The sequence below is a fragment of the Drosophila pseudoobscura genome, chromosome X (genome assembly GCF_009870125.1).
Source record: "Drosophila pseudoobscura strain MV-25-SWS-2005 chromosome X, UCI_Dpse_MV25, whole genome shotgun sequence".
In the NCBI taxonomy this organism is placed as follows: Eukaryota; Metazoa; Arthropoda; class Insecta; order Diptera; family Drosophilidae; genus Drosophila; species Drosophila pseudoobscura.
Genome location: NC_046683.1, coordinates 9,573,740 through 9,586,889, shown reverse-complemented (window position 1 = coordinate 9,586,889; position 13,150 = coordinate 9,573,740). Strand labels below are relative to the sequence as shown.

Below are 13,150 nucleotides of genomic sequence, written 5' to 3'. Positions count from 1 at the left end.
CTGCTGCTGTTGCTGTTGCAGTTGCAGCTGTTGCAACTGTTGCTGCTGTTGCTGCTGTTGTTGTTGTTGTTGTTGTTGTGCGACTGTGGCTGCTGCGGCGGCGGCGGCGAATTATGAATTGGAATTGCGTTTAGTTGGCAGCTAGGATGAGCTGGACTGATTCATGTTGCCAAACATGTGGGCTGAGAACGAGGTCTGGCCTGTTGAATTGGCCTGCGATGTCGATGACTGTTGCTGCTGTTGCTGCTGCTGCTGCTGTTGCTGCTGCTGCGCCTGCTGCTGCTGATTGAGTGATCCCCTGCCATGCTTCGGTATCGGTGGCTGGATATACTCGTGTCTTGCCAATGCAAACACATCCATGCGATCCTCTTTACGATACGCCAAACATCCACGTATGAAGCTCTAAGGGAGAAAATATAGAATTGAGTATAGAGTATAGAGTATAGGGGATATTAAATATTCTATGCTCGTCAAGCGCATACCTTTGCCTCATTCGAAACAGTTGGCTTATTGGAGAACTGCACTTCGGTGGCTTTCAGTATGGTATTCTCCTCCAGGATGGTGGCCTGCGACTGATTATGCCCGAATGGCTTCTTTCCGTACAGACACTGATAGAATATCACACCAACACTCCATACATCAACTTTTGATGAGATTTTCGGTGGATTTTTGCCAACGACAAAGCATTCGGGTGGCAAATACCTAAACACAAACACAACAAGATGCAGGATACAAATGAGTACTCGAATCAATTGAGAATAGAAGCTAGAAAGCAAGCAAGAGTACGTACCAATAGGTGCCCGCTCCCTGGGAGGTTAGATCCATGCCATGATCTGGATTATAGTTCTCGTCATCCATCACCTTGGACAGGCCAAAGTCGGTGATCTTGATCTCGCCACAGACATTACCTTCGGTCAGTAGTATATTGCCGGGCTTCAGATCGTAATGGATGACCGGTGGCTTAATCTCATTCAGATACTTGAGTGCAGATACAACCTACGAGACAAAAAATTAACCTCAAGCACTGTCCACTCCAACACGCTACACGCCATGCCCTGCCTTCTACTCACCTGCATTATTATCGAGCGCGCTTCACGCTCGGGTATAGTCTTATGTTGCTTCAGATAAAAGTCCAGATCGTGGCCATCGCAGTACTCGAGTACGGTGCAAAAGGAATTCGCATCGATCTCGAACACATCATAGAGCTTCACGACGCGAGGATGATCCAGTGCCTTGTGGATGTTGTATTCCCGCAGGGCGTGTCTGATTAACGCAAGGATGCAGAGATGCAGAGATCGAGATGAGTGGGGAAATTAACAGAAACGAGACGAGACATTAGTACACAGATATAGCCTGTAAATGGTATACTCCCGTGTCCCCCCAAAAAATGAATTCTTCTAATTCTGTTCCCCTTTCACTTATGGGAACTTCTTATGCTTATGTTTCACAGCAAATCAAATCCTTCCCGCAGACTCTGAAACTATCGGAAACCGGAAAGTACCCTCCAAAGCAGTCTCCCAAAACGGGGAGTCCCCCATAAACATCTACGGCGCTTTCGTCGGGGGGCAACAGTGGGCCTCCTGGAGGTGTGGCGAGGTGGTTGGGGACATGGGTTTTGCATCTAATCCTTCAAAAATCCTCTAATGCAGATTTATCAAGAGTCCTTCGTCCGTCCTTGTGCCAGTCTGGATGATCTTGCTTTTGAACTATCCCCGAAAAGCAGCCCAATATTCCACCGTTCTCCACAATTTTTGGCCGTTACTCGAGTCCCATCGATGGATGCCCTTTGATAAAGTTTGCTTTCCTTCTAGAACGGACATACACAATGAATCGATGCTGGACAGAAGGTCTCCTCCTTATCGCCCGCAGCTTCGGGGGCGGCCGAAAGCATTGCAGGAGGAGCCCTCGTCTGATCGGAGTCTGGCCTGCTGAATCTACTCGTATCTACGTATCTATACTGCTCTTCTTTTCTCCTATTGCTATACTCCTGCCCTGCTCTGTGCTCTGTGCTCTTCTCGGTCTCTTCTGCTTGGCTCTCTCGCGCGTGAGGCCTTGCCTTGCCACTCACTCTCTCACTACTCACTTGATATAATTAGCTTTCTTATCCTCCTTCCAATCCTTGTTTAATTGGTGCACCTTACATGCGACATAGCGTTGCTCCTTGAGGTCGAAGGCCTTGTGCACCTCGGAGAAGCCGCCCTTGCCCAGCAGCATCAACAGCAGATATCGATCGTTCAGCACGGGATGATTGTTGAAGCGGGACTGCAGGAGAAACAGCGAAGAGACTCGTTAGACAGGAACCAGATAGGAGCCAAAGAAAGAGAGAGAAGGAACAACCCGAGTTACCTGATCCTCGTTGAGAATCCGCTTGAGTTCACGTATGTGAAGGTTACGCTCCCGCTCGAGCTTCTCCATCTCCAGCTGCAGATCGGCGTCCTCCTTTTTGAGGGCGTTCTGTCGCAGCTTGAGGATCTCATCGTATTCGTAGTACTCCTGCGCTGTGTAGGCCCCCGAGACGGGATCGGGCTTGAGGAACGTCCCCGAATCGGAACAGCTGCCGCTGTCGTTGCCCCCAAGGCCGCCTCCGCCGCCGCGGTCCGAGAGGCGATCACCCACGCCGCTATTGCCGCCGACATTGCCACCAGACCCGCCGCCGCCGTTGTGCAGGAGCTGCGCCTGGTTGGCCTGCGTCGAATTGGAGCGCGAGAGGCCGCGTCCGCTGCCGCCGCCACCTCCGCCGCCGCCACCGCCGACACCACCGGCACCGGAGCCACCGAGAGCGCCCGAATTTTGGCCACCCATTCCGCTGTCAACGCTGCCAGCGGCACCGCCACCGCCACCGAGGCGATCACTGCCGCCGGGGCCACCGCCGCCCGTGAGCTGGGAGGAATCATTGGAATTGGAATTCTGCTGCTGCTGGTTGTTCTGGTTGCTGTTCTGGTTGTTCCGCTTGCGTCCGGACTCCGCCGGACGCTTCTTCATCAGCTGCTTCTTCTGGCGGTCGATCTCCTCGCGTTCGGCGGTGATCTCCTCCTGCCGTCGGCTCAGCTCCTGGAACGCATAACCGTCCGTCCAGTTCTCCTGCAGGAAGAAAAGAAGGAAGAGGAAGAGAGAGAGGGCATTAGAAACTGAAGAAGAGATCAGTAGACGCGGGTGGGGGGGGATACTCACCTGGAATGTGGCACCCACACGCTGTGTAACAAACTGTCCCAGCCGCAGGCGATTCTGCATGCACTTCTGGCGCGCCTCCTTCTTCTCGATGCTGCTCTTCTCCTTCAGCAGCTTCTTCACGACATCGATGCACTTGGCAATGTGCGACTTGTGCTGGTCGATCGTCTTCTGGTTACCCAGTATCTGGCACTTCTGCTCGTCCGACAGTCTTGTCATCTCGTCCAGCTTCACCTTCCCGGTCTCGTGCTCCGCCTCCCGCTCCTGCAGCTCGTGCAGCGACACCTCCGTCTGCGTTGCCTTGCTGTACGTGATTGTGGCGGGCATCGGCGGCGGCAAGGGCGGACCCACGCCCACACTAACGCCCACGCCCATACCGCCGACGCCCAGAGAGCTGAGCTGGTGGGGATGTGAGGCCACAACGGCCACTCCGCCGGGCCCGCTGGCCGTCGATGTGGCGGGCGGCCCGAGCTGCTGCTGCTGCTGCTGTTGCTGTTGGGTTTGGGCCGACTGCGACTGCGTCTGGATGAGGGGCGGCTGGATGGAGGCCAGACTGAGGGCATGCCCCAGGCCGACGACCACGTGCGAAGGAACCATTTGATTGGAAGTCTGTGGCTGCTGCTGCTGCTGGCGTTGCTGCTGCTGTTGCTGCTGCTTGCCGGAGTTGACGTAGTGGAAGTCCGCTCCGGTCTGCTGCTGCTGCTGCTGCACTTGGCTGGGCGCCACCTGCGTCTGTGGACTAGCGGGATACAGGGAGTATGCGCTGCTCGTTTGCACCTGGCTGGTCTGCACCTGCACCTGGACACTGGAGGCGGGCACTCCTCCCGAGGCAACGGACACCGTCGGCTGTTGCTGTTGGGTGGTCTGCTGTTGCTGCTGCTGCTGGGCGGATGAGGGTGACTTGCTGCCGGTGTGGGTGCCGCGTAGGGTCGCCGAGTTGCCGCCCGCTCCAACGCCCACTCCTCCGACTCCGACGCCAACGCCCACGCCCACTCCTACGCCCACTCCAACGCCCGACTGCTGTTTGTTGAAGTAGTCGTTGATCTTCTTGTTGTCGTTGCCGGTGAGCATGAGGCGCGCACTCTTGCCGCCCGCTCCTGTGCCAGAGCTGGAGCTGCCACCGCCGACGCCGGCTCCACTGGAGACGCCTCCGGCGCCGCCCGAAACGCCCGTCCCACTGAGGCGCTCGCCGAGACCGAGGCTCATGGTCACCTTGGGCATATCACGAAAGGGCAGGGACTTGCCCTTCAGGCCTCCCCCCAGCCCGCTGCTGTTGTTCACGGCTCCGCCCGAACCACCGCCGCCGCCCGCACCACTCGCATCCTCCGCATTGTGCGGCATCTTCCGTTTGCGCTTCCGCTCGGCTGGCGTGCGCGGCTTCACCGGCGTGGTGGTCGCCGTCGCCGTCGTTATGTACATGTCATTGGCTCCACCAACGCCGCCAACGCCACCAACGCCACCGTTGTTCGAGTGCTGCATCCCTAGGGTCGGTGGAAAACTGGGGCACTGCGGCACCGACATACCGATGCCCGCCGCCGCCGCCGCCGCCGCTGCTGCTGCCGCTGCTGCGGCTCCTGCTCCTCCGGCCAGAATATCGTTGACATCCTTCTCGCTGTGCGAGGAGCCAGTGCTCATATTCGAGTCGGGATTGCTGCTGCCCCCAGCCGCTGCTGCCGCTGCCACCTGATGTTGCTGCTGGTGTTGCTGGTGCAGGCTCAACGATTGCTGGTGGAAATGCTGCTGCTGCTGCTGTTGTTGCTGTTGCTGCTGGTGCAGCTGGTGTGGGGGCAGCAGTTGATGCTGATGCTTCTGCAGGATCTGTAGGTGTGGCTGCGACAGGATCTGCTGCTGTTGCTGCTGCTGCTGCTGCTGGGGATTCTGTTGCTCCTGTTGCGTCTGCTGTTGCTGTTGCGAGCTGTGATGATTGGCAAAGTGCTGCTGCTGCTGTTGCTGGGGAGGAGCCTGCTGTTGCTGTTGCTGTGGGGCCTGCTGCTGCTGCTGCTGCAGCTGCTGTTGGGGCTGCTGCTGCGGCTGCTGGTTGGGATGATGGTGGCTTAGGGTCGAAGTGTTCTGTGGGGCCATCTGCAATTGCGCGCCAGCGGACATCTGCAAGAGATTAAAGAGCATTGCATTACATTACACATTCCGAAAGGCAAACACAATAAACGACAACAACAACGATATTACAATAAATACAATAAAAAAAAACCACTTAATTATAGTACAAATAATTTGCACAATCGATCGAAATCTTTCATTTTCTTTGTGCCTATCGATAGAGAGGGGAGAGATGATGATGATGGAGAGATCCAAACTCGCACTCTGCCACCCAACACTGCGCTTTGCAACACTGCCCACCAGTCGGGCTGCTGCGGGCTTTTGTTTTGATCTGCTGGTTCGCGGAGAGAGAGCGCTGCCACCGCACACTGAATCCCCAACAGGGTGGCAACCCCCAGCAGCAGCAGCAGCAGCAGCCCAAAAGGAAAATGTGCAAAATAAGCGAATGAGAGACAGAGAGAGAGAGAGAGATGGAGAGAGCGAATGTTTTTGTGAGGCGGCATGCGAGAGAGCGAGAGAGACCGCAATGCAATGGATGATGGCCCGAGTCCGAGTGTCAGTGTGCCCGTCTATGGATGTGTGTGTGTGTGTTTTCGTGTGCGCCCGTGTAATGTTTTATCAAAAAGCAAAGGCGCAAAGACAATGAAAACCACACACTCACACACACACTCGCACACACACAAAATCCCATGAAACGAAAACCGAAAATTAGACGTGTGGAAAAACTTAAGTCGAGAAAAATGAGAAAATGGCTACCAAGCACAGCAAAAAAAGAATGTTTTCATTTAATTAAATTCACAATTTAATCTTCACAATGTTTTGCTTTTTTCCACTGCTTTTTGCATTTGTTTAAACACATTTGTTTTTTCTCTCTTTTTAAACTCTCTCGCACACACACACACACACTCCCTCTCTCTCTCTCTCTCTCTCCCTTTTTCACTCTTTTTATTTTTGTTTCTGTAGTTTTTTTTCGTTGGATTTTGCCTTTTTTCTTTTTGCTTTTTGTTTTTAGAGACAACCACAAAATGCCGTTCACCTTTTTTAAGCGCCGCATATTATTCTGCACACACATACGTGGCCCTGTGTGTGTGTGTATGGGTTGTATGAGTGCGTATGTGTGTGTGTATTTGTATTTGTATTTTCACATTCTATTACAATTTGATCACATTTATTGCCGTTTCATCTTCTTCTTCTGCTACACTCGTTGCTGTTTCTTTATGCACTCTTTTTTTTCTTTTCTTCGCACTCTCTCTCGATTCCGATTCCGATTCCGCTGCCGATGCCGATTCCCCACGCCCCACCACAACGACGACTATATGGAACGCCGCTCATTTAGTTTATGTTTTATTCACATATAAATCTATGCGCGCCAGGGAGCTCCGCGAGTTGTGTATAATTTTCATTTGTTTCACTTTTTCTTTATTTTTGCACCACACACCACAGAAATTGTTATACGCGTATTTGTAGCACAGTCGGGGGGACGGTGACGACAGAGACAGAGACACAGTGGACAGAGCGGCGCGCCACGGCACGGGCAAGCCGATGGAAAGAAGGTGAAAAGGGAACGAACAACACAAAAGAGCGAGAGCAATAAAATGCGGCGCACACATACACACACAAACAGACAGCCCGAGTGGCAAACGGGGAACAGACGGGGAAACAAAATATACAACGGAACGGAACGGAACGATGACGATGACGATGGCGACGACGACGACGACGGATGATGTCTCGACGTGAGTCTCGGGAGTAATTTTTTTTTTGTATTTTTTTTTTTTGCTATTTGCCAGAGTGATATACGACAACTGCAAAGAGGGAGCGAGAGGTGTTTGTATGTAAAGTATTGCATTCGCATTCCCGCTCTTCGAGCTTCTTATTTTGCTCTATCGAGCTCTTTGTGTCACAAAATAAGAAACCAACGGGAGAGCACTTTCGTAGAGAGAGTCCAACAACAGCAGGGAGAGCAATCTCGCAAACAAACCCAGCGGGAGAGAGAGAGAGAGAGAGCAAAAGAGCAGTTTTGTTGTTAGGCAACAAACGAACGAATGAGCGAGTGTGAGAGAGCGGGCCGAAGCCGAAGCGAGCCGATGGCAAGCAAGAGTACGTACACGAGCACTTTTCGCTCATTTGCAAAAAAAGAAAAAACCCAGGCAGCCGCCTAAAGAAAAGTACAATAAAAATTAATCCGATTGACAAACGCTGCCGTAGCTTCGTTTCGTTTCGTTTCGTTTCGCTCTTCTGACACTACCACTGGTGTTTCTTCTTCTTCTTGCCGTTTCGCTCTTTCTCTCCTCCTGCTGCTGCTGCTTCTTCTTCTTCTTCTTGTTGCTCTGACGCTTTTGATAAATATTTTCGCTGCGACTTCCGCGCGCGCGCCCAACCAAAAACAACAGCGAAAGCAAACTACAACAACTATTCGTATTTGTAGTTGCTGCCTTCCCGCTGCGCTGCGTCGCATGGCGTCGCGTCACTGCGGCTGCGGCCGATTCTCCTTCTTCCTCTGTCCAACTTCCAACAAGCAGCAGCAGCTGCGTGCTGGCAGAGCTGCCAACAAGGCCCAGGCCAGGCGAAGCCAGCCGGCGTCTTTGTCAATTCGCGAGCATCGGCGCTGAAGCTGACGCTGACGCTGACAGCGGGGCCAGCCAGCCAGCCAGGCAGCAGCAGCAGTGCACAAACAACAAGAAATCAAAAGGAATTCCATTTTAAATGGGGAAAAAAAAGTAGAAGCAGTATCAACACACTCAACCCAACAATTATTCGTACACCCTCCCAAAATAGTTTTCTTCTGCCCAATTATATTAAATACCTTAAATTAAATTTCAGACCGCCTTGCAGGACTTTCTCTTATGATCTTCTTTCCACATGGCTATGAAATTCTCGAAGATCCTGAGCAGCTGTTTATTTTAAAAGCTAGACCAAACAAACGCACTGGCAAAAACTTCAACCAAAGTCGAATGTTTATTGTTTATTTTTGGTAATCGATACCCAATAAACAGACCAAAGGGAGGAGGTGCGACGCCACTAGCGCCACTCCGTAAACAGGTAACAGGCCCCCCCTCCACTCCACTCCACGCCACTCAGTATTGGATACGATTTTTCGCGTCTCAGAATGCTTCTGTTTCTGCGTTGCAAACATCTGTTTGAAATTAAAATACCTTCTCTTTGGCAAAGGGTATAACAAGCCGCAGATGGAATGAAGAGGGAGGGCGGTGGACAACAGCCTAGAGAGAGACAGAGGGGGGGTGAATGGGAGCACAGCCAGCAGTGTATAAAAGAGACTGAGTGGGGGAATCGGAGAGCAGGCCGGAGAAAAAAAGAAAAAAAAAAATGAGTGTGGGATAGGACAAAGCTAGGAAGAGGGGCAGCGGGGCAGCAGAGCAGCAGAGAAGTGCGACAAGCGACGACGACGACGACTTAATTTTGGGCCCTGCCTGGCTCTTGCTTCGCTTCGCTTCGACGTCTCCGCGTCTCACGTGCGCGTGAATGAGATAAATCTATAATGATGATTATGTTGCAGCAGCCTTTCGAGTGGGTGAGAGCGAAAAAAAAGGGGAGATGGAGATGGGAGAATGCCAGAGCATGCGAAAAAGAGAAACGAAAGAGCGCCCATGGCATATGATGCTTCAAAAGAGTGAGGGGGGAGCTGGTGTATAACGGAGGAGTAGGGTGAGGGTTGTGCGAGGGTGTGGCATTACGCATGCATTTCTTATTGCAAGTGCTACCAAAAGAGCGGGTGAGGGAGAGAGATGCATTCCAATGATGCAGGAAAAAAACCGTTGGTTGCAGTTTTTCGCTCTCTCTCTCTCTTTCTCGGAGGGCTAGGCGGTGGGGGCTGCTAGTGCTGAAAGCGAACCTGTTTCTTTCCTTTTTTTTGTTTTTGCCAAAATTTGTTGATAACACATCAATACACACTTGCAATTTTGCATCTGCAACCGCCTGCATATGTGTGTGTGTGTGTGTGGGTAAAAACTGGTTATCCCCTAAAGACGTTGACTTCAAACAGCCATCGAACCAAGACACCAAACCCCAACCGAGCATCGAGCCTCGGTATCATACCCCATCTGGCAACACCGCACAGCTCACAGCTCACACACAAAATATTCGTATTCGTATTCGTCTTCGTATTCGTATTCGTGTGCTGTCGTAGCCGTTTAACACATGGTAGAATTATTCAAGGTACGGTCCCTGATAGGACATTATGCAATTACTTGCCCCTGCGATGGGATGTTTGCCCAGTTCTCCCCACCTAATAGAGGCATACCATGCGTTCACATGTACAACATATACAGAGAGAAGGGTGGAAAATCCACTTAGGCCACCAAAAACGACAACGGTATGGTCATACCTTCTGAATAATTCTACCATGGTTTAAGTTCACGTCGATGAGTCAAGGTCGAGAGACGTCACGCAAATTTTCGTTTTCATTGCCTTTTGCCCACAAAAAAAAAAAGCGCTCATACACACACACACACATACCGTTTTATTTTTAGCCCCCTTCCGACAACGACGACAGACGAGCCCGAAGAGCGAGCCGAATGGTCGGTCGCACGAGTTGGCTTAGTGGAAGAGGGGTGGGGTGTGGGGTGTAAATGAATGAACGCAACCAAAACTAAACGGTTCATTGCTGCGGCGCTACTGCTGCTTATCCACAACTACGGCTGCGCTGCTTTTCCACTGGTTTGGTTTGCTGCTGCTGTTGAAAATGTAGACTATTTTTTTTTTTGCATTCAAATATAAAAATTATTCCAAAGGAATTACGATTTCTCTTTGGTCTTTAGTTGAGGGTTAATCAACAGCCCACGGACAGAGTCGCGCCGCTTGTAATGGGTTAACAGAAATTGTGCCCCAATTTGTGTGCTGTTAAGAGCAACGAATGATGGGCGCACAGAAACCGATGCCAACGTCGCCAGCAATCAGCAGAACGGCGCGACGGCGGCAGCGCCACAGCACGTGCAGGCGCGCGCAATGTAAACAGAGAGTAAGAGAGCGGACAGGGCCACACAGAGAGAGAGAGATGGAAGAGGAAGCACAAGAGAGGAGCCAAACAAATAAAGAGAGTGGAAGAAAAAACAAAAAAAAAAAAACCAAAAGACAAACACTCACGCTCTTTGTTAATTTGCGACCGCCGCCTGTGTTGCGTTTGCTGCCATTGCTGGCGCTGCGACTGCGTTTACGTGCGGCGGCAGCGGCTGCTGCTGCTGTTGCCGTTGCGTTCGCTGCGGCAGTTGCCGAGGGCGTTGTGGTTGTGGCAGAGGCCAACATGGTGATGATGCTGGTTTTATATCTATGCTTCTTCTTGCGACTCCTTTTTCGTATTGCGGTTCTTCTATTAGTCTTCTTCTTGTTCGTGGAATGCCAGAGTTAGAGCGATAATCGCTCCATAGATGCGTTTCAAGAGCGGCATAACAGCAAAAACCTGTCCATTATGCCTCCGCACTACTGCACCCTCTCCTAACCAAGCGTAGATATAGAGCCTGCCTTGGGCAGCGGGAGGGGGAGAGCGAGAGAGTGAGGAACAGCTGACACAGTTGCCGGCAAAAATCAGCTGCCCGTTCGGGTTTGATAGAGAGGGAGAGAGAGAGAGAGAGTATTGTATTCCGTGTGGTGTTTGCTTCGCTCTCCGTCTCGCACGCAAGCAGCAGCGAGAGAGAGCACGTTCGTTCGATGTCGCTCTCTGGCGCTCCCTCGCTCTCCTCTCTCTCTCTGGCACTTTGGTTATTTTGTGCCGTCTGCTTTTTGTTTAGTATTTTCGCTGTATTTTTGCACACTTTACTTTTGCACGTTTTGGCACACACACACACACACAGAAACACATGCACATGAACAGAGAAAAAAAAAACTTGTCTTTGCTGCTGCCTTTGCGTTTGCCTTTGCTTTTGCACTTGCTTTTGGCTTTGACTTTGCGGCTACTTTAGCACTTGCTTCTGCTGCTTATTTGGCTCTTGCTTTTGCTGCTTTTTCGATTTTTTGTATTTTAGTAGGAAGTTGGCGAAAAATTGTCCGACGTCGAGCGACACACAACAACGACACGTCACGTTGCTCGCTCTTTAAGTTCGACACTGTTTCGTGATAGAGAGCGGCGACAAGGTAAAATTGGCGAAAAATCTACAACACACACAACAGCAACAAAAAAAACAACAACAAAACACGAAGCCGCTGTCGCTGCTGCTGCTGCGGCTGCGGCTGCTGCTGCTTTTGTCGATGTACGCGCGACCCCGTCGTCTCTACTTTTGTACGTTTATATGCAATACATATATATGTATGTATTTTTTTTCCCTCTGTTCGTGTGTGTGTGTTAACCGAGTAAACTTTTGTGTTTAGCCTCCGCCGCCGACACCGCGAAACGACACCCGCCACTGTCTCCACTAGAATGCCTCTCTGCCCCTCCCGCTGTCAATGACTCTGCTGCTGCTGCTGCTGCTGTCACTGACGCTGCCTCTGCCACTGTCTTCTTGATGTTTCTCATTTGTTCTTGTTGGCAAGGCCGCCACACTGCACTGCACTGACGCTGCCGCTGCTGCTGACGCTGCTGCTGCTGCTGCTGCTGCTACTGTCCCTCTGCTTGTACCGCTGCTTTGATGACTGGCTGGTGGCTGCTCGGACTGATCTGATGCCTCCTCTGCTGACTACTTTGGTGCCGTGCCTGTGCTGTGCTTCTGCCGCTGCTTATGCTGACTGCATTAGAAAGCTTGCACATTTTTTGTTGTTGCGCGACAGAGCCGCTGGCTGCGATTTTCACTGCTGTTAATAGGCGCCCAGTAGCGGCGGCAGCGAAGCAGCATTTACAGCCACATCAGAAGCAGTTACAGTGACAGCGGTGAAAGCATTTGAATAGAACAGCGGTGGATCCCCCCCACCTCCCGCAATAAATAGCAAAATGTTAACAGTTCTTCTTTGTTTTACACACACACACAGTGCATTAACTATGTCTTCAGACATGAATTATTTAATAGGTGTTGGTGCACAAATATTTAAGCAAATAAAACATATTCAAAGGGGGTGTTGTTTAGGAATAAAATTATTGTAGATTTCATTCAAATAAACAGCCTGCCCGCTGTTCGAAAACCCTATTGATACACTGTATTATGAACAGCGAAATATCAACAAAAAACAACAACGAAAAAAAAGTAATCGAAAAAATATACAATAAAACCCGCTGGCCTCGTATTAATTTGTTCGAGTGTTGTTTAATTATAGCTGCTGCTGCTAGAGTGAGGGGAGGGGCAGAAGGGAAGGTACATATGTACGTGCTGGCCCAAAAATGGTCATTATTATGTGTATGCGAGAAAGAGAGAGAGAGGGAGAGACAGACAAGGGCCAGGACACAGAAAAAGAGTAGACACCATTTCGGAGTGGAGACATTTACCCGCGTATCCCAATATAAGGCTTCGAGCCGCAACTGCAACTAGATTATGGCTTTGGGAGGTCGGTCTATACACTGCCCCATGCATCAGAGGAGTGACAGCACCGATGCCTTTGGGAGGGCTATACACTAAACTGCATCAGAAATGCCGCGAAAACAAGGCATGGCAGAGTCAGCTAAGAACAGCTAGTGCATTTATTCCCCCCTCGGCTTCCCCCTGTCACGCGTAAAAGCTCCCGTTCACGCGTTCGGCGTGGAGTGGAGTGGAGTGCAGAGCGGAATCGATGGCTGATGCTGGGATGCGTTTCCAAGGCGGTGGCAATGTAAGATGGCCTCAAGGCCAGAGACCAGAGACCAGAGACCAGAGCCCACCAAAAAGCTGCATAAATTCCACTTTTGGACACATGTATGTATGCAAATGAAGCAAATCAATTAAGCGAAATGAAACGGAATGAAATTCAAGACGAAAATAAAATTACGTGCCAATATATATACTCTCGGGGGGCAGAAGTCGCACCAGTCGATGGTTGGGGGACTGGGATTGGGTTTGGGATTGGGATG

The 13,150-nt window shown here is 51.1% G+C and overlaps 1 protein-coding gene across 5 annotated transcripts in view; it reads right to left on the bottom strand.

Moving 5' to 3' along the window:
• Positions 1-20: 20 nt before the first annotated feature.
• Tlk (Tousled-like kinase) overlaps positions 21-13,150 on the bottom strand; it is a 98,115-nt gene continuing 84,985 nt past the window's right edge. For 3 of the 5 annotated variants that reach the window (XM_015186424.2, XM_015186423.2, XM_033385284.1), the window contains 7 exons: positions 3,172-5,274; positions 2,347-3,081; positions 2,084-2,262; positions 1,071-1,263; positions 791-996; positions 483-702; positions 21-402 (listed from right to left, as the gene is read on the bottom strand). In XM_015186424.2, the coding sequence (XP_015041910.2) occupies positions 142-402; positions 483-702; positions 791-996; positions 1,071-1,263; positions 2,084-2,262; positions 2,347-3,081; positions 3,172-5,274 (3,897 nt within the window). In that variant the 3' untranslated portion in view covers positions 21-141. Of the gene's footprint in view, positions 403-482; positions 703-790; positions 997-1,070; positions 1,264-2,083; positions 2,263-2,346; positions 3,082-3,171; positions 5,275-6,262; positions 6,920-10,329; positions 11,062-13,150 lie in introns of those variants that run through there. The other 2 variants (XM_015186422.2, XM_002134266.3) reach the window with 2 other exon arrangements.